The sequence below is a fragment of the Hippoglossus hippoglossus genome, chromosome 20, assembly GCF_009819705.1.
Source record: "Hippoglossus hippoglossus isolate fHipHip1 chromosome 20, fHipHip1.pri, whole genome shotgun sequence".
NCBI lineage: Eukaryota > Metazoa > Chordata > Actinopteri > Pleuronectiformes > Pleuronectidae > Hippoglossus > Hippoglossus hippoglossus.
Genome location: NC_047170.1, coordinates 10,561,004 through 10,583,104, shown reverse-complemented (window position 1 = coordinate 10,583,104; position 22,101 = coordinate 10,561,004). Strand labels below are relative to the sequence as shown.

The 22,101-nt window shown below is 40.8% G+C and overlaps 1 protein-coding gene across 5 annotated transcripts in view; it reads left to right on the top strand.

Annotated features, from left to right (window-relative positions):
- neto1l (neuropilin (NRP) and tolloid (TLL)-like 1, like) overlaps positions 1-21,771 on the top strand; it is a 68,189-nt gene extending 46,418 nt beyond the window's left edge. For 2 of the 5 annotated variants that reach the window (XM_034572180.1, XM_034572181.1), the window contains 6 exons: positions 6,067-6,149; positions 7,146-7,291; positions 13,476-13,589; positions 16,545-17,166; positions 17,990-18,064; positions 21,056-21,771. In XM_034572180.1, coding sequence (XP_034428071.1) covers positions 6,067-6,149; positions 7,146-7,291; positions 13,476-13,589; positions 16,545-17,166; positions 17,990-18,050 — 1,026 coding nt within the window. In that variant the 3' untranslated portion in view covers positions 18,051-18,064; positions 21,056-21,771. Of the gene's footprint in view, positions 1-6,066; positions 6,150-7,145; positions 7,292-13,475; positions 13,590-16,544; positions 17,167-17,989; positions 18,065-19,045 lie in introns of all 5 variants that reach the window. The other 3 variants (XM_034572178.1, XM_034572179.1, XM_034572182.1) reach the window with 3 other exon arrangements.
- Positions 21,772-22,101: the final 330 nt, after the last annotated feature.

Sequence of the window (22,101 nt, the reverse complement as noted above, 5' to 3'; positions counted from 1 at the left end):
GCATTCTAAACATAAGGAGAGCTTTCACAGATATTCTTTGCTATAAATGTAAACACACCCACAATACAAGATTAGAAAATAATGGCACATTTACACACTACAGAATATAACTAAGATTATTGCTCCAGAAGCAGCGATGCACCACCTCACGTCTCTCAAGTGACCTCATGGGGAAGCAGACGTAAACAGAATGAAGAGTGGTGTGGAGGGACAACTTGCTCTAATGTCAATAAACAAAAGCAAAAGGGTGATGAGAATATGTTCCAGTCAACACGGGTTGTATCTATTCTTCTGGCTTCATCAGAAGCATCACTTTTATCTGTCAACAGAAGCACACTAGCCGGTAGCACACCGGCTAGCTGTCTCTCTAGCTGTGTCCAAATTCAGGGGCCTCCTGCTTTTGGGGCCCCGTAGACCTCAAAGACAGAACCGAAATGAGAAGATCTGCTCCTCAGAGGATTCCACAGAACTGCGTCACCAGCTTGTCCCTCCCTTACTGCTGTCGCCGCGCAACAAGGCTGAAGTTGAACGTTTTAATGCCCCTCGATTTGTGTACCATTAGCTGTTCAGTTGAGTTGAAGCCTGATATTCAAGCATCGGACGTGTTGTTGCTTGCCGGTGCCATTACATCGTCAAGGAAGTGCAATGAATCCTGGGATGGGTTAAGCCAGGCAGGATCCATCCATTGGAGCCTTCATTTGTCGTGGATGAAAGGACGCATTTGAAGGAGCCGTCAAAATGGGAAAGCCTATTCGCACCACTGTGACACAATCATTCTTAAAACACAGCCTCCAAAGGATGCAGCCTGAATTTAGACACATTATTGTCTCTATCATTGGCTGTAGTGGTTTCGCTTGGAAAGTAATGACATAATCAACCTGATTTTAAATTCTAAATATCAAACATGTCTGATGGTTATCAGTGTGTGGCCCAGATGATTCTGCAGGCAGCTCAGGAGGTTGGAGAATGGCTCTGTAACCCTGTCACACTACCAGATAATCTGGGCCGAACATCAGTACTGACCAAGGTTCCAGACCCAATTTCTCCTCCGATGAGGTTTAAATCAGCCTGAAACTCCTGCTGTCTGAGCTCAGTAGAAGTAAAGTGAACAAGTCAGCCAATACATTGATGCTTCTGTGCCAAAGGGGGCCATAAGTCAGTTTTGTGGCACATTCTTGAATCCATGCGTGTGAAGCCGAGGCCGGGCTCTGTGCATGAAAGAGCAAAAGAGTGACTGAGCCCAGCAGGGTGATGATGTATTTCACCTGGTCTGAATCAGTGTCATATTTGGCCCTGCAGGAGCGTCTCACAAGGCGAGTCATGGGGCAAAGGCTGACAGTCATTGACACTGATGGACAAGGCAGCAAATACATTTTTTATCTATTACACAGAGGCCCGGAGCTCTTATACCCCCGTCACCACCGCTCACACCCAGTTACACATAAAATATATAAAACTTACAGTATCTCCCTTTGTCTCCTCTGGCTCCTCACTTCTTCTCTCTGTCTGAGACGTTTATGCTCACATGTTACTGCAGTGAAGGAGATGCACATGATGCCACCCCCCCACCACCACCATCTCTCCATCACTGTGTGTGCATGCATGCAGGGCAAGGCTTTCATTTCCCGATGCTGATACAGTGCTGCACTGTACCCAGTGTGCCAGAAACAGCAGAGAGATAATGACATCCTATACCGGAGGCTCTAATTAGACTGCACCGGAGCGCTCCAGAGAGGAAGAGACGAGGAGAGGGGGACAGAGGAGGAGGAAAAATGGGGAAGATATACTTAATAATGCATTTTATTGGAGGTCTGAATGTATAGAGAGGGAGTTAAGGGGTGAGGCGGCAGATGGCAGAGAAGGGGTGGCATGAGAGTTGAGGACTGAGTGAAAGGTGTACCTGCAAGTAAGCAATAATGACCGTGTGTTGTTGCCAGAAGTGACGGCACTGCACCAATTTTAATGCCATAACGTGATCGCTTCACATTTCCGCGTGTCATTTTGATTACAGCTTTACAGATAGATTTCTCAGAAAGAATAAAAATAGATTTACTGGTTAGTAAGTAATGCAAAAAAACTAAATGCAGCCGTCGGCAGCAATTTCCCCTTTTAAATATAACCAGTGAGTACATCAGGGAAGATAAAGGCATAATTGATGCTTTAACAAATATAATTGGATTCTAAGTTTGTCATAATTACACCTCTTGTCAACTGCACTCTGTTTTTCCAGTAGTATTCCTCCTCTGTCCCGTTCAGACAGCTGTCCGAGTCCAGCTGACAGTTGTTAGCTGGAGAGGAATATTTTTTTCACCTCCCTCATTTTGACTCATAACGGTCACTCCCCCCCCCACCCACCCCACGCCACACCTGCCTGCACCGCCTGACACCTCCCGTTTCTTTTTCCCCCGACGATAATGGCCCAAATATGGACCTTCATTCTGACTGTAATGAACAAGCGCGGACGCTGTTACAGGCGCCTTTTTAACAGAGAACAGTGAGAACATATTCTCCAGCAGTCAGTGATGGATTCTGTGCCATTATTAGACGCCGCGGAATCAATGACGAAAGGGGCTATTTTCCTGCTGGGGCCAATCTCACGCCTTACAAATTGGTGATTGTATCTATCTGATCCATTGCCGTCACGTGGGCTTTGAGATGCCATCTGCACTCTGATTTTTCTTCATCGCCGGTCAGTTAGAGGACTTCATCAATGGAAGCTGTAAAAAAAAAAAAAAAAAAGCCTCAAAAGCTTTTATATCTGTTGCTCTTACTCACGAGCAGTTACAAAGCTTTCTTTAACACCTACCCAGTCACGTGTTTGAGGTATTGCTTTAGTGAAAGGAAGAGATATCACAGGGATGAAAAATTGTGGTTATTAATAGGGATGTGATTTTAAAGCATAAAAAGGTGCGTGTAGGTGGCAACATGATGGAAAGGCTTTTTTCTTTTATCAGTGTTACTCTGCTGAAGTAGCGATAATTGAAAATGCTCCTTTTACTTTGTTCTATAGCCTGCAACTATTAGCACTCCACTTCCTCTCACTATCCAGAAATGAAGATGAAATATCTGGGATACGAGCACTGCCATCTTGAGTGTTTGTTACCAGAGTAGTGATCGTTAGACGGAGTATCGAGGTCCAAATACCTAATTAAATCCAAACTTAAAGAAACACTTTAACAAACATCAACGTAACAACAACTCCCGTTCAAATGACAGAAACAATCTGTGAGAAAAAAATCATCTAACGTGTACTTTAACTTTTTACTTTGGCCCATGCCCTATTCATAACATGGAGGAGGCTGGGTTTATGAGCTATACTGCAGCCAGCCACCAGGGGACAATTGAGACGATTGGCTTCACTTCTGGGGAGCAGAATTTAATGTTGACCTGATAATTAGTAAAGGGATCAGCTATTTCATAATTGTCATAATTATACCATGAATGCACAAAAATCAGTTTTGACCTGATGTAGGCACGAGATTAAAAAAACTAAATGTCAGTTCGATTCATACTCAGAGGACCATGAATGTCTGTACACCTCCCGCTTCATGACTCCTGCTGCATTCAGTTATGATGGTCATGATGGGGGATTGTGCTCAGTAATGAAGGTAATTTCATTACTTTTATCAGCCATTAGCACCGAATGAAGTCTATTAAAAAACGAAGTGTTTTATCAACAATGTTTTTCTATTTGTAATTAGTCTCCCTTGATTGAATTCCCTTTTATTGGTTACAGACTACTGCATTTAATGCACTCTTGGTACAAAACTCCATGTCTAATTTGGCTTCAATGGAATGACGGGGCCAAGTGTCCTAATTAACATAATCATTGGTACTTTTTCCAATTATTTGCTTCTTGAACTTTAACACAAATGGAGGCAATTTTGGTGGAGAGCACCTAACCACAACCTTAACCTTGATTTATGACCTTAATAATTTCACATTAACTTCTTTGGTCATGTGCCATTTTCAAACAGCATTCGCCCACAGCAGCTACTTTTCCCTAAATCCTAAAACACGACAAAGCATGGAAAAGATGTTTGAAACGTGAGTAAAACGAGTGAGGCAACACATCCATCTTGGCAAAGCATCTCGCCAGCAGATATTCTGACCTTTAAAAGAATCCAAAGAGAGACAGGTTAACGATTATGTTAAATAACATGTTCAGACTATCTTGACCATAACTTACAAGCTGTAACATTCACATCAATACAGATCAATAACTCTACTCGTGAATGATCAAATTAAACTCAATCATTACTGTTAATGACAATCATGGCATCAACAGCTTTGTCAATAATTCTTTCTGTTATTTTAATTCTTTCTATTGCTATGAAATATGAACAGATTTAATATCTCAGCCATTGAGGTGTAATAAGTTTTCTTCAACACTATTTAATTTCTCGTAGCAAAAATAAAGAATCAAAACATTTAATAACATTATGACCTCGATCCATTTATTTCCAATTTCAAATGTGGTAAATGTTCTATTTCCTTGTAAAAAAAACTGCACAAATACAAATGTAAAAAAGAAAACAAGTTTTGTTGAGCATTAGAATAATAAACAACATCAACTGTAAATTGGGCACTTCATGAAGCTTAAACCCAGGATTATTAACGTGCTCACTACGGTGGTGCACTGAAGGGGACTCTCAAATTATTCAATGCACAATCCTTGGTCTGCACACTAGTATCTGTGACAAATTAAATACACTCTGTAAAAAGCAGTTTAGATTCTACCTGTTGCGTATTATTCAATTTCTTTTTTCTGATGTTTTAGCCGTAGTATCATTTCAGTATTGGTATTGAGATATTTAGTCAGGGATCATATCTAAGTCATAATTTTGCTATTGTGACAACTCCACTTTACTCTCAAAACACTGATCTAATCTCTGCTTCTTTGACTTAATCCACTTTACTAAGAAAAATGATTTTGGACACTTAAGTATGCACCACCTCAAGCTCTCCATCACATTTAAAGGCGCAGTACTGGAAACCCAAGCACTCCCCAGTGACATGTGCTAAAAAATGTCCTCTGAGCCTCTTCAATCTTCTTGCCCTCCCTGCAGGGATTAGGACAGTGATATCCATACAAGCCCATGAATTCTGGGGCAAAAATTAAGATTAAAAAAGGCAGATTTTCCCTGTGAACATTTTATACACGTGCGCATCCATCTTTGCAATGACACTGAACAGTATTTCAATCCACTATCACAGCGAGACAAAACAAAATGCCCCGTTTCCTGTGACAGAGCTAATTTAGCCGACATAGTGGCAGAATAAGACAGCTTTTTTAATTAGATGGAATAGTATTGACACCAGTAGGAGACCTCGGCGGAATTGGCGAGGTTGTTTTTTTCGCCCTTCGATCCATTTCGCCCGTCATTGTGGAGTCGACGTTGCGCGGTCCATTATCGTGCTCCATCTGTAGGCTCTTGTCTTTGGGCATTTAAAGCGCCACATTTCCCAGTCACACTTCGGGAGTGGTCCGCTCATTAACCGTAATGATGGTGAATGCTGTGTGCAGCCGACCAGAACCGTTGCTGGGATTGGGTGATCTCAGCCTGATGAATGAGTGACAAGCAAGGATGCCGAGGCAACTGGGACATTGAGGGTCAAAGTGAATGGCAAGGGGGCTGTTTGGGTCCGTGGACACTTTCTCCCCCGAATATCCAAAGCATGTGGTAGAAATGTCCCACGTCTATGTAAATTTTAACGAGGGTGTAGGTTTTTTGTGTAATGTTTAATCTCAACAAATATGGATAATGAGTTCAAAGCTAATAGACTCTGTCTGTCTACGAGTTCTCATTTGATATGCGAATGTAATGACTTTGTACAGGCTGCAGTCTGTCAGTCTTATTTCATTAAAGAGCTGCTATATCAGGCACTGGGATAATGAGTGAGATGCACAGGCCATAATACGAAGGAGCTGAAATCCCTCTCTTCTTCTCTCTCTTTCGTTTTTGTTCATGTCTTTCCACTGTGTTGTCACGTCCTTTTATTTCCCCCTCAATTAATCTCTTCTTCTCCTCTTTGTGTTTCCTCTCCTCTCCGCCTCCTGGACAGATCTACCTGCGTTTCCTCGACTATGAGATGGCCAATTCCAACGAGTGCAAGCGCAACTTTGTGGCAGTGTACGATGGCGGCAGGTGGGACTTTCTGACATTTCAATGAATCATACAGAGACTCAATTTCTCCACGTCTTTGGCCCCTTATCTCATAATCATGATTAAATCGTCTCTTTTATCCTGAGATAACAATTTGAACTTTGTGCTTTTCCTGTGAACAGAAGGTTAAGACAGTATTTTAGTCCTTTGTCGATCAGTACCATCCAAAGGATACATGATGGAATCAGCTTTTCAATACACATATTTAACTAATCATTTATTTTTTTATGTAGATTATCAGGCAATGCTTTATTCAGTGGCCAGATTCTTTCCAGACACAAACGTTAAAAACAGCAACCTATTCATTGGACGATTCAGTTATGGACGTCATGTGTGACTGACATGGAGGGACAATTAGCATTCCAATCACGGTCTGTTTTTTCCGGAGGATGTAGCTCACATAGTTTATTAAAATTTTTCTCCCCATGTGTCAGGGGCCCGTATCATTCCAGTAAGCCATGTGTATTGAAACGGCAGTGGTGATTATCATGCTGTGTACAATGTGTCAACTGGTCGGAAAAAATCCATTCCCTTTAGATAAAGCTGCTAGCGGTTCCCAGTCTTTGTTATGCTAAGCTAACCAGCTACTACCGCATCAACAGCTCAGCCACAGAGCAAATAAGCATATTCCCCAAAACATTGAACTGCTGTATTTCTTTATTAAAATAGTAAGATTACAACTTTACAGGCAACTTCATGAGACTCATATCTTGAAATCATGATCATTGATAACATATTTGGTGTGTTGAGATAAGGATATAATGAAGTAGTGAACTGCAGTGTCCTTAAAACAAAATATGAGCTCCTCAACAATCTGATAACCACAACATTCACTTGCGATCACCGGATAACGGGACTTAAATATGTATAACGACCACGGCTGCTGTTAATTGATGTGAATTATTGAAAAGCACAGCACGCGTGGGCGTTATTTGATAATAAACCAATACGTTTCTTTCCCGTCCCGTCTCGCCTCAGCTCGGTGGAAGACCTCAAGAGCAAGTACTGCTCCACGGTGGCCAACGACATCATGCTGGTTTCCACGCTGGGCGTCATCCGCATGTGGGCGGACGAGAACAGCCGCAAGAGCCGCTTCCGCATCCTTTTCACAACCTACCAAGAACGTAAGGCAACACTCGCAAAGCAAACGCCCCGCACGTGCACATGTACTCGCTATTATAAAGACGCTTACAGCAACCTAATGAGATAATCAGATTAGCTTTACTAATCACTTCACGACACCATGACAGGGACGTTGATGCCAAAAGAAAAGAGGGCCGGTCTTGATGGAGGCACAGCGACCACATTATGTTGAGTTATATCAGATGTCGTTCATTGAAACTGTGCTGTCAGAGGGTTCCACTCAGTTTTATGACCATTTAAACAGCACCAGGCAGGAAAGCAAGGGACATGATTTCCACTTTAATGAATATCGCCTCTGGGTTGATCGTGAACCTGACATTATCGTTGGATTGGAGCTGAACTGCGGAAGAGCCACAGGTGTGCTGTTTATTCCCTTATTTTCAAAAAAAGGTAAAGAGATCGGGATAAAGAGAGATCAAGAGAGAGAAACAGAGACTGAGACAAAGGAATATTAGGACGAGCTACAATATGTTCACATCTACCTCTTTGAGCCAAACACCTGGGAGAGATTAAAATTCACACACACACACACACACACACACACACACACACACACACACACACACACACACACACACACACAGTTGTCCTCTCATTCACAGGCTCCTCAGTGATAGAGCGTGTAGTTTTGACAGGGGTTGCAGAGGGCATTCTTTGTACTAGTGAGGTGAATGCCAATGGTCTGAGGCTTATGAGTATGGCCTGTACATCATGTCAGCGTCACTCAGGGTCTTTGAATGCCCCAGATACAAAAACCATAGTAAACACACAACCCCAACACACCCACAAACACACACACTGCACTACTGAACATTGCATCTGCACTTTTGGAGCTTGAAAAGAAAGAGGAAAAGTGTTTTTTGTTTTGAATTGCTACTGGAACATTGTAATTTCCCTTCTGGGATGAATAAAATATCTATCTATCCATCTGTCCATCTAACCATCTAACCATCTGTCCATCTATCCATCTATCTATCTATCTATCTAAGCAAACAGGGTTAGATTTAAAATAAAGGTCAACAGGCTACTAAAAAATCTTATTAACTTATTTAAATATAAGAATTGCATTGACTTTATTCAAAGATGTGATTCGGTCTTTTTACTGTGGTGAAACCAAACCCAATGCCAGATGCTTCCTCTCAGAAGGCTCTATTTATTCCACAGCGCGTCACATTGGGATTATGGTTGTGGAGAAGCAGAAATAATGCATCTTAAATAAAGTCATGTTCCTAGAACGGTTATGTCAAAGTGAGTTCAGTTTGTTTTTCCTTCATAAGGACACAGCTGATTGGATTTATTGAACGCCACAAAGTGCAGCCACACCAATAAGAAATCATGAAACCCTGAAGGACGATCGGCTGATGCTCCTCACACATCAGCCGTATATATCAACAACATGTCTGTGGGTTAAGATATGATGGTTGTGGGACTATCTATGGAACGGGTGACAGCAGCAGCTGAGTGGTTTGGGTTTGCGGAGTCAGTGTCCCCTTTGAAAGGCCTTTTTTTTTTTTTTGCCAAGCGGAGCCAGGATGTGTTGTTGCCGGGGCAACGCCTCTGCCTAAGTCACTCAGGCGATCCCCCAGCCAGACCTCAGCCTTTAGAGCAACATCCACCACAGCTCAGCAGCACTGCACCAAACCTGTCAAAGCTGTCAATGGAGCAGGTGTGTGAGAGCTCCGGAAAGCACACACCGTAACACAAGTATCTCCGTCTAGTGTGCGCTCTTACCTCGTTGTCATGGCAGATTGTTTTTGAGTTTTTTTGTTATTTTTTTCAAGAATCCTGCAAAAGTAGAACACAGTACTGTGCATTGGTACATGTGGAGCGATGCAGCTTATGGGAGTATGCAGAGGGATTAGTTTGGAGAAAATCCCAGTGAAACTAAATATACATGTGTGTACTATGTGCGATTACATTTTGTTTTTTTGAGGTATTTTAAGAGCCAAAGCTATATTAAAGGACTTGTGTACAAGATGTGATTACATATACACCGATCAGCCACATTAAAACAAGTTACCTGAAAAAAAAAACCCTGTATGTTATGGCTGATCCTTTTAAATATTATGTACATCTTCATATAGATGTATGTATGTACACCTATACGTATGTTTATGAATGATTTTACCGATTTTTTTCCTCATCTGCTCTGGGATAAGTTTCGGGCTTTGAAACCGAGAGCATGACCCGGGGAAGGGAATTTGATTTTGGTGCAGATCTGGATCAGGGGGGCGGATCCAGGAATTTTCTTTAACATTGTTAGACGGGGCTTTTTTCAACTGTTTGCTTGATTCCTCAGAGAAAGATTCATGGATCTTGATGAGAAACATCTGGCATGATTAGAGGACTGATATTTACGAGTGTGTGAAACAGTATTAGGAAGATTTAAAGCCACTCATTGCACCAAAGCCTTTTGCCATTCAAAAAATACTCTTTTGAAATTAATTTGGGAGAAAGCTCTCTATGACAATTTTATCAGCAGATATTCACTCAGAAAACTACAGTCATCATTATAGTGTGTTTGAATAGTGGGCGTTCCAGAGACGTTGTTGAAAGCTGTTGAAGAAGCTCGTAAGAAGACCTTGAGTTACGATTGTCTTATCAATATATATCATGGCATGTGATGCAGATGTGGCCAATACTATGATGTGTACTACAAAAGCAAGTGAAAGGAAATTGTGTTACCACTGCCTGTGTGTGTGTGTGTGTGTGTGTGTGTGTGTGTGTGTGTGTGTGTGTGTGTGTGTGTGTGTGTGTTTTAGCGGTGCACTAACTGGATTTGCAGCTTACAGGGCACTTCTTACAATAAGTGTTCCCCTGCCACAGTAGATCCTGAGCCTTTCTATATTTTCTTTTTCACAGCTGCTGGTTCCCAGTGGGACCAGCAGCTTTTAGAGGACCATTCAAAGCTGCTGACTCCCAGAGAGTCGCTGCGGTGGGAGAGCAACATTCCCAAATGCAAACTTCCACTTTTATCGTTCATGCAGTTCACACCTGCTCCTCTCACTTTAGCTCTGAGCTCATTTTCACAAACACACACAACTACATGTGAGGTAGAAGAAAGCGAAACCCATCTTTACCCAAGAAGCAATTATGTCTCGGGTGATATATTTGCTTGTGCGACGTCTCGGCTGTCAGAATCGTTACGCCTCATCGACGGATACCTGTCTCCGGAGCTGCAGATGGAAATTTGACTATTTTACTCTTGCTCCGATACACACATCACATCTCGTCTCGTGTAAAGCCTCTTAATCGTATGCATGGAAGCATTGGAGAAAAACATACTGTGCTGATATCTGCTCACGTATGCACCTTTGCTCTTGTCTCAGATCAGATTAAATCATCTCTGCACACTGTGCAGAGATGTGTTGGGATGGAGAAAAATACCGTGCACTAGTTATTAGTTAACAGAAGATGTAACACAATTGGGGTGGACCCTTACCCACCCCACCTCTCGGATAAGCGGTAGGCTATAGATAATGGATGGATGGATGGATGGATATATAAGTAAGTCACACTAGCAGACAATCTTAATGATGAATTGCCTTTATGAGGCAGTTGTAAAAAAGGTGGTTAATTTAAAGGTGGAAATAAATGGAACCAGCAAAGGCTCACCCCCCTCTGGGGCGTGTGGATATGGAAGGTCTCCGGAGACTTGAGATATAAGCGGGTGCTGGTCCATGCTGTGCTGTAAAAACCAATAAAATAATCTTTAAATCTATTCTTCCGTACATTTCACTGGTGGCAGATGAAGGGAGATCAGTTCCAGGTAGATAGGGTCGGTCCTTTTAGCACCAATGAGGAGCATTTGCAGGCAAAGTATAGGGAAAACATGGCATTTACTATAAATCCTATTCATTGTTAATTCTTTTAGACAATGATGGCAAGAAAACCAAAAAAATATCATGTTGATGAAATGAGAGATTACAGTGCTGGCAGAAATATATTGCAAAATGAAAACTACATTGATAACATCAGAGTAGAAATAGTCTAACTGCACTACTACAAAACAAAAACACACAAAACAAATCTATAGTGATTATTTGGGTTGAAAAATTCATTACACCCATGTGAAGCTTCCAGCGCTTCACTGCAGAAGCCCCCCCTCTGCAGAGACACTCAGACTATTTTCATCAGCCACTCATTAAGGAGTTAATTTATGCTGCCAGCAGTGACTGTGACTGTTTCTGTGCGGGCAAAAGGGCACTTTTATTACAAAGTCTTGAAATTAATTTTGCAGGAGATTAGTGTGGATCGCGCTCTTTGTAACGTCGGGTCTCACCCTGTGGTGTTCGGAAGGAGAGAGGGGGGGGACGTATAGCTGCAGAATGAGAAGGAGTGAGCTCCCTCTGGTGGTTGTGAGCAAACAAATGTTGCAGTTTTTGGCATATCCTGTAACAAAAACAGAGGATGAAAAGAAGAAAAACTGAGATAGTGGGGAGAAAATGAGAAGAGGAGTATCAGAACGCACGGCGAGAGCCAATATGGCCCAAGAAATTCTGGCAGAGTCCCAGGATGGGACACAGAGGGAGATAGAGATAAGTCACTCTAATTTGGTGTGTTATTATTCACTTGGGATGAGTGCTGGGCTGAAAACAGCCATACATCACGGTGGTAACACTGTCAGATAGTCCCCAGCTCTGCCATACCACTGGCAAGCTGCTTTAGTGCACAGTGCCAGTGCTGTGCAGGAGAGAGCGGGAGATAAAGAGAGAGAGAGAGAACAAGAGAAAGAGTGAGAGGGGAGAGGACGTCTCCTCCAATATCACACAACTATCAACAGGATAGAGTTATCCATTACATTCATGTCAGTGGCAAAAATGGTAACTCTTGGCACATGTGCAAATTGGAGGTGGTTTCATAAGTACTTCTACAAGTACTTTCCCCCTGGGCCAATGGTGCATGGTTTATTCTTTACATCTGCAGTGGTGGAAGCTGGCTAAGTACACTTACTTAAATACAGCACTAAACACAATTTCTATTTTATGCTACTGTTCCTAAACAAATTTAAATGACCTCCTCCACCTCAATCAGCTATCACATTAAAAATGTTGCTTACACTTTCATTATTACTGTTATTACTTTAACTAATATAGATGGAAGGAAGGAAGGAAGGAAGGAAAAGAAAAGGTTCGCCTGAAATTCAATTTCATAACTTTAAAGATTAATATAACCAGAACAAAAAATTCTGTTTCTGCAAATATATGAATCCAAGACTGTCATGTTGTCACTACTGCAGTAGAAGTAATTCCAGCTTTATAAATCCTGTAACTAGAAAGGCCCAACAGTCCCCTCATGAATCCACATTTATATTTTTATTTGCTGTAGAGTCAATGGGATAACATATGGTTCACTCACAATGCTCTATTGAGATTAACAGGGTGAAGCTACTCTATGAATTGACCAATCAGGTGGTTTATGCATTTATCTGATTGGTTGCTGAGAGGAAAGGGCACCTTGGGTTTAAATGATTATGTTGCCATATGATGATGGAGCCTGAAACATTATCACTCCGGTTTTTACGACCATGTTCTGCTGATGTGTGACTCACGGAGGCGGAGACAATGGCAGCTTTATGTCTCCAACAGGCCTCATGGCAAGGGCAGGTGTCATGATGGATGGTGTGTTTGAGGACATGCTCGTGTTTATTACCCGGTTACGTGCCGACAAGGGCTGCGCACCGAGGACAAATAAACATCATCTCGCATAAATAGGAAGGATCTGTTGTGGGTTTGTTATTTGTGCGGATGATTCCGAAATGTCATGGCAATCTCTGCAAACGCCACAAACACACACACACACACACACATTTTCCAAGGAATTCAGTCACATCATCGAGTTGCCTCTGCAAATGTTTGAAGAGGTGCTTGAGGATGAAAATTCATGAAGAACAGATGGGTTCATGGGGAACAGGTCTGATTTGAGTAATTCCCATTCAAATTTATTTCGTCTAAATCTGGCACACTCGAACTTCTTTACAGCTGTACTTCAAATTCAGCTAGTGCTCCTCTCATTTATGGTTTTTAATAAAGAGATATTGAATAAAAGTAGTTAAACTTTTTACCAAACTGTTTTTATATCTTCTGATTATGAACACGTGAAGGTTGACCTGATAATCATTAAGCTCTCAGGAATATCGTGTTGATTTGCTTTCTTCTTTTCCAGCTCCTTGTGATGCAGATGCCTTCTTCTGTCACAGCAACATGTGCATAAACAACACACTGGTGTGTAACGGCATGCAGAACTGTGTCTACCCCTGGGACGAGAACCAGTGTAAAGGTGAGATGTTACATTTCAGCTCCCTTGACCCTTTTGTCCCACCTGAACCAATGGTTTTAATGGTTTGAGAGAAAGTTGCAGCACCCTGGGAAGAGACTTCTGCTGTGTATCAATCATCCCATTCTCACACTTGCTATCTCGAGTGCATAAAAGTGTGCACACTGACAAAACAATATGCAGAGCATTATCACTGCCCAGATGGTGCACTCATAATAGTCAAGTTTGAAATGCTACTCATGACACTTATCTCCCTCAACAGTTGCCAACCAGGCTATGCAGCAAGGGCCGCTAACATTTTTTTTTATTCTTTTGAAAATGTGGCTGAGAAAGGAGGACACATAATGTGGAAGATATTTAAATTGTGAGCAAAGCAGCCTGTAGATATTGTCTGGTTGAAATTCACAAACTATGCCAGAGAATATACGTGTTCATAGTGTACTACTTGTAAGAGTACAGATGGAAGTATCAGAGTTGAGACATCCAGTAGTTTTGAATGTTTCAGCACCATGGACAGTGGCAGAGCGTTAGAGCTTGAACCATAGGCTGCATTTAAAGATGGACGACACGACTCTGCTCCCCAGTATTGAAGCCAAAGCCTCTCCATCGCCATATGTGGCTGGCTGCAGTAGAGGCCATGAACCCCACCTCCTCCATGTTAGTAGATGGAACATGGACCGCTCTAAAAAGTCAGAGTACACGTCTGGTAGTTCTTATCTGTTTGTTCAAGTGATCATTTTTGTGGTCGTATTCCCCGATCACTACTGAGCAGACGCTGTACATGCAAAAGATGGCAGCTTTCGTGTTTGAGATATTTAGGCTTGATATCTGAATATATAATATATCATCTCTTTGTTTATAATCTATGGTTTAAACTGTGTGTACTTTAGAAAAACTGTAGTCACTCCTGTGTGAATGAGACCCTATTTCCTACAACTTTACTTGATGGCAGAACCAAACAAACTACAGAGCAGTAATTCTAGTTTATATATTAATATGATGTACAAGTTATAAAACTCAAACTGGCTTTATGAGGTTCATCACAAACTCAATTCATCTGGGTCCAGGTTGATGTGCAAGAACTGCTCTCATGTCTTTGTTATCGTTCTTTGAAGGTGGCTCAAGCTGAGCGAGGTTCTGTGAACTTCCTTTGTGTGTGATACTATCAAATTCTTCTTCTCCACACAGAATTTTAAAGCCATTGGATCCACACCTTTAGACAGTACTGGCACATTGTGCAATCATCAGCAGTGTGCTCTTGCACTAGCAGAATAAACCGGAACAGAAGGGCTAAAGCCAGGCGAGATTGTCCACTAGTTAATCGATCGTGAATGGCATAATTCTCTTGGTCGGATACAAACATTGCTATAATGACGTTAATGCTACTGGGTCGCACACCCAAATAAAATCTCTGTGTTAGAGAGATAATGCTGGCAGCTCGATAATCTCCACCTCTGGTTTGAGATTTTCCTTTTTGCAGCATCAAGATTTATGATTCTAATCCAATATGTCAAGACTCTGGGGATGAGCTACTTTTTCTCTGCACTACTATATATTTCCAATTAACTAGTTGTCTGGTCCTTGACCTTTACCGACCCATCACCTCGTTCCAATACATATAAGATGAGATCTATACTGCAGCTCCCCTGATCCCTCATGCATCCTAACTCCCACATCAATTAAATAAGTGATGTTGATTATCATTAACGTTTTGGTTAAGATGAGTTCTTGTCAAACTCACAAAACACAAACTCTGTCTCACCTTGTATAAAGTCTCAATTTACTTTTCTACAGTAAGCTTCAGCCTCGCCGTTCCCCTCACGTCTTTGAATCAAAGACAAAAGTTGGACAGAGATGATGTCTGTGTATTCTGTATATACTGTAACTCTCTCTCTTTAAGCCAAACCAATGACAAATCGCATCAATTAGGTAAATCCTGCACAGCCAGTTCCTCACAGAGACTAAGATACCTATCTTAAGTTTAAAATTGTGCAGAACTCAGCAAGGAGGCGGCCATGTTTCTCAGCGGTTTACCCTGCTCAAGTAATGCATAGGTCCACCACAGGGCCCACATTTGTCCTCATTAGTGGTAAAATGTCAGGTTTTATTCCTTTCTGCTTTACAGCTCTGAATGTATCCATTTACTGTCGCTGTGCTACAAGTTCCTCCAGTATTAAAATGTCACACATCTCCCCACAGATTAGCCCCACGTGTGCTTCCAAGTCCTTATAATGTCTCTGTTAGTTTGTGCTCTTCTGTGTAGTTTCCTGTGTGATAAAGACACCACAGCTGTGATTTATACAAAATATAAATGTGTTCTGCTTGATACCTGATAAAAGTCACAGCCTTAACCTTGGACATGACAGGTTTCGGGCTGTAAGGAGATATCTTTACATGTGAGCTATGGTTTCTGTTTCTTCCACACAGTTAAGAAATACTACACAGGTAATGTGCTGGTTGTGAACAGGGTTTATTTTTCAACACAATCATAAAAATAATGTACAATGAAATGCCCCCATCCTTGAAGGTTATGCTCTGTTTGTTTACTACTTTATGTATTGGTTTGGCCTAACATGGTACCATCCCTTACATTAGAAGTGATAGACACACAGTTTAATCATCTCATTGAACTCTTGCATTTCTGGTTTTGAGGATGAAAAAAGATCCCATCATCTAAACTCTTTATATACAGAGTATTTCTCTGACTAGAGCCCCATGCGCACTTCATAAACTTGCAGAAAAATGACAGGCCTACCATGCCTAGTCTTAGTTGGTAACCAATGAAATACTAATGGTCAGTAACTGGGAATACAGTTGGTATTCTGTTAATTACACAGTTTGAAATGTAGTTAGTTTTTTAAGTGATCTTCAAGTTTTTAAGCTATGCTATAGGGCCGTGTAGGTAATATTCTCATGTGTTCTGTCTCCGCCCTGCTCTCTCTCTCGAAAATTGTACAGAGAAAAGAAAAGCCAACATCCTCGACAACCTGAACAACACAAACGGGACCATCATCGGTGTCACCTGTTGCATCGTCCTCATCCTCCTCATCGTCTCCGTCATCGTCCAGATCAAGCAGCCACGTAAGAAGTACATCCTGCGGCGTGAGGACTTTGACCCCACCATGTTCCAGGAGGTGTTTGAGCCGCCTCACTACGAGCTGTGTACATTACGGAGTGCCACCGCAGCCGCAGCGGCATCAGCAGACTTAGTCGACCTGGCGGAAGACTTTGAGAACTACCACGCCCTTCGCCGTGCCTCCTCGCGCTGCATCCACGACCACCACTGTGGGTCCACCTCCAACCCCGGCTCCGCCCACTTATCCCAGCTGTCACTGAGTGGACGAGGAAGCCGCGGGAACTTGAGCGGCCGCGACGGAGCCACCCTGCTCACGGACCTTCCACAGCCGCCCATGGCAGTGCGGCCATTGCTGCCGGCCACGGCAAACCGCAGGAGCATCTTGGTCATGAAGCACAGCTACTCACAGGAGGCGGCGGACAATGGATGTGACCTGGACGACGACCTGGAAGAAGTTCCCACCACCAGCCACCGGCTTTCACGCCACGAAAAGGCAGTACAGCGGTCAGTATCCATAGATTTCTGATGAGGGAAGAACAACAACCGTAGAGTTAACTATGGGGGTGTTTGAAATGAATGTGGGATAAATTACATTTATTTTGTTTTCATTATTTTAGCTTTCTCCCTCTTCCTCTCATTACTTTTGTAGAATTATGATAAGCTTCTTTGTTTGCATTGATCCCTGTTATTTATCCCCTTTCTATTTTCAATTTTTTCCACAAAGGGCTAAATTCCGCTACCTTTTGCATGCTCCTCCTTGAACATGTCAAGCACTCCCTGTTAGCATTCCTCAAAAGTTATATTCATAAAACTCGACTGAACTTTGAGGTTTGTCCGAAAGCTTTTAAATACAAACCTCAATTTAAGAGATATTCATTCTATAATCAGTCTAATTTTGACTGTTAAACACAAGGGCTTGAATCGGTGCCTGATATTCATAGAAATGACTAATTTCAAATGACATGAATGCAAATTATCACACAAAATGCATTCGTATTTTAACTATGATACTGAAAATCTATGACTTATATAGCTTCACATTTTGGCATGAGAGATTTTCCTATTTACAAAAAAGTAATTTACTGTGTAATCGCACTGCTTGAAAAGTAACTGTACAAAAACTCAATGTGAAGGAGAAAAATACTTTGCAACTTTCTCCTGCATGCCCTTTTTCTATGTGAGTGTTCTTGACTGTTTATCTGCATGCGAGGCTCCCATGAGACCTAACAGAGCCCTGATGAAGTTTGTTGCTGTCGTGTAGCACAATATGAGTTCTGACCTCTCTATGCAAAATTTGATATTAAATGAAAGAGCCATGACATTTCAGGTTCTGCCTCATTGGCTCTTTGAGCAAACATGAATCAGAGTACAACACAACTAGGGTCTAAGAGACAATCTCAAGGTAAGCACCCTTATCAAAAAATCAACATCTCTATATGTTGTTGTGTAGTCATCATTTACCCAGTCAGTATATACTTTTATGTATTTTCTTTTCCTTTTCTGTGATTATTTGCACAAGTTTATATTTTATTTAAATGTTTTTTTTTTATTGTTTTATTTCCCTAACAAGATGGTTTTCTTGCTTGCAGCCATCTTGTCCTCCTAGTGAGTTTGTTTGACGTCTTTGTGATGCTCCAGTTTATACTGTATGTCCTCTTTGCCCGAGGACATACATTTTATCACTCCGTGGATATCTCATCAGCATGGACCTTTGTCAGGCATCTTTTAATTGAAGCTGTTCAATCAATGAATGTGTCTAACCTCTTTTTTTATCCCAGACAGCAAATCATTCATTTCAAAAAAATGTAAAAGTAAAAAGCACAAATTTGAAAGCGAACACGATCCCAGGTGTTTTCATGGCAATATATCAGTGGGATGATTTTTGCACACATTGAAAAAAAAAGCACACTGAGATAATTTAAATATCTCATTAATCTCTTTGTTATTTACAAATCTGTACTAATCACACACGTATCCAGACCTCCTCTGTAGCTCTGCATGATTTATGCCACTTTTAGTGTTTGATTTTTGTTTTTTGGTTAATTGTGAAGCATAATATTTGCGCTTGTGTGTAACATTTCACGTGCACGCTCCACAATTGTGCTTTCATGAGGTTGCTGTAAGCACGACGTGATAAATTAATATAAAAAATGTTGCATGAATATGAATTGATAAGTAGCTCTTTATTATAAAGTTGAAGAAAAACACTGCAACTTAATGTCTGCATATGGTGGAGCAGTCACATGAGGTGCTACCCATTGTTCTGTCTTTTCGTGTGCTGTCCTGTTGTTTGTGTGTGTGTGTGCGCGTGTGTGTGTATGCGTGCTTGTGTGTGTATGTCTGCTTATGTTCTACATTATGTTGCATTGTCTCCATCATGTAGACTTCTTGAGAATAGTGAAATCCTGGATCAATACGAACGGGCGTCACTGACATATGAAAGAGCGGAGCGGAGATTTACACCAGCATGATGCTGATGATGATGATGAAGGGACACTGTGACGACTGAATGTGTGTCCATGTGCAAAGACGAACACAAGGGACAGCCGCGACGCTGTTAAGCTCAGCTCTGTGCTCTACGTACTGTAGGCAGTCCAGATTCTTTTTGTCCTGCTGGTATAATATGGACCTTTACGACGAAAGTGATTATTGACATTTAAATTTGGGACGTTAGTCAGGATCATATCTGTCATTGTCCTCGCTGATAGCAAAATTAATGTGGTCAAACATCTTCAAGTTCATTTCTATGCATGTCTTTTTCAAATGAGTCGCATACATGTTTTGATTTTGAAAGCAAATTATAGAGGTAAGATTTACATTGTTAGAGAAAATTGGAATTAAACTAAATAAATGACTAACCTAATTAGATTTTAATATTGTTGTAATAACCAGACGCAGTTTAATTTGAATAACTATTTGAGGTCCAGTTGGATGGCTTGTGCATGCTTCTTTGATATCCATTTAAACAGTAACATACTAAGAATAACATATGAAAGGCCCCCATCCACTAATACATAAATCATATGGGCATTAGAAGTGGTTAAAATAAAGCATCTTTAAAATGTATTAATTGCAACGCATGCAGTCGCTTTGCTAAATCATTAGATTAATAAGATAATTGAGCAAATAAATATCATTGTTTTCATTTTAATTCAAATTCCCTTTTAGTATTATCCACTAACTTTCTGACAGCAGCTTCATTTTGGCAAAGAACAGATTTTAGTTTCTTTGTTTGTCATCTAACTCTTCTACTGTCAGAGCTTAATATCTTTGTATTGAAACAGATTTTTATACTAGGGCAGATTGAACGGATGACACTTTTTACAGGTACTCAAACTATCTTTCAGGGCTGATTTTATTGATGCTTTGTAAAAAAAATAAATAACAATAAAGCTTCATCTATTTCCTTTGTGTTATTGGCTTTTGGTCAGAAGTTTCTCTGTCCCATTAGCGTGTCCTCAAACTGTCAGCAACACGCCATCCACGTCTCCCAGTCATGCTATTTTTCAGATGTTGGTCAATTTATTGTGGCTGATTTGCTTTAGAGGAAAAACAGAACCAAACCAAAATGATTAGCTTCATGATACAGGACAATAAAATTAATTCTAGACAAATTAAATAATCCCAGGTTACTGACAGACAAGTTAAATTACATTTCCTGTCTGTCCTGATGAGATTAACCCTATATATTTACTGCAAAGGGGAAGAATTAGCCCTATTTTCCAATTAATACTCACTGCTTGCAGGCTGGTTTTGTAGGAAGGAAGAGTTTAAAAAAACAACCTGCATTTTGTGAAAAGTTAGAAAAGTAGATCAGCTCTGAGCACAGGGACATAAAAACATGTGATTCATTCACACTTGCATATGACACGTTTATTTTTCTTCTGCTGTCATTGTCAAAGTACCTGTTCTTTTTCTTCTCACTGTGTAAATGTTGTATTTTCCATTATGTGCACGTTATTTTCTGTATTCAGTGTAAAGTATGCTTTCTTTACGTCCATGCATTCCAATTTGTTTTCCTTCCATTACCACCCGATCATACACGGACTCATGTTCCTGCAGATTCCGAATAAAATCGTTCTTTTCTTTTCTACACAAACTTTGTTGTTCTCTGTGTTGTGTCTGGTTCACAACTGTGTCAACGCGTCTCTTACGGATAAGAAGAAACTGTTAAAAACATTTCACACACACATACATTTACTCCTCTTTCTCTGGCTCCGTTTTACACTCTCTTACACACAAACACACAAATCACCCGCCGCTACATAGATGGAGGAAGACACCTCGGTAATTAAGTCTGAGCCGAAACGACGTGAAGCAGCCGAGGCAGCGGGTGAGAAACGTGTGGCGCCCGGGAGAGACCTCAAGTAATAGTGTTTTCATTTCTCTGCAGATACATCAGACAGATGCATCATTCCGCTGCATCTTGCCAAGTTTGACAGCATTCGGAGCTAAGGTTTCTCACCTTTATGCATCTTGAGCGAACTGTTGCCCCGAGCAACTTTACCAATGTAGAGTGTTGTGATGAGAAAATTAAATTTTAAAGAAAAAAAAAAAAAAGGATTGTGCTGTATGCATCGAGTTTAATGTCTTTGCTTTGGACCGCTGAGGTGCTTTTTCCCCGACCTGTGCTCCACAATGACGAGCCATGGAACACTGATCCTTTCAGATACGTATCTGAAAGTTGTTTTGTTTTTTCTGAGAAATCGAGAACCTTTAATGTAAAATTGTTCGTGAAGGGAAAAACAACAGAATCAGGTTTTTTTTAGATCATATTCATGTAAGCATTAAAATATGAAACTGCATATTTTCAGCTGCTGAGTTAAAGTTCTATTTGATCTTATTTCGATGTCATGCCTTTCTAGTAGAGTATCAGGTTGTTTTTAACTAATAACTTAAAGCCCTGTGAAGAAGAAAAGTATGAAATAAAGTGATGTGAAACTTTGATCAACTAACCTTCATTTATTCCCACTTTACTGATGTCTGAGCATTACTAATTTATGTTTTTGTCTTTGTCAATTTTTCAAAATCCATTGCTGATTTATTTAATAACACATAAGAAAGAGAAAATGAATGACAGAACGTTTTCAATAAACTAATGTTTACTGATTTTATTGTGATGAGTTATTTTACCGGTCCTGACTTTTTTCAAATTTTGTTCTTTTCTGGAAATGTATAGGTTTTACCAACCTGGTAGAACTTATTTTAAGGAATTTCAGCTGTTGAACAATGCATGGTGAAGACATATTATTATACAGATAGATTCCAGTACTTTTAGACAAATATTAGAGTAGATTAGGATATTCTTTTAGGTGTACTTATTGTAAATGTGACTGCTTTTAGCTCATCAAACAACAGAATAAAGGATTATGTGTTTTTTCACCAGAATTCAGAATTATGTTGGGAACTAAAACTTGCAAGTTCATAAAACGTGAATAT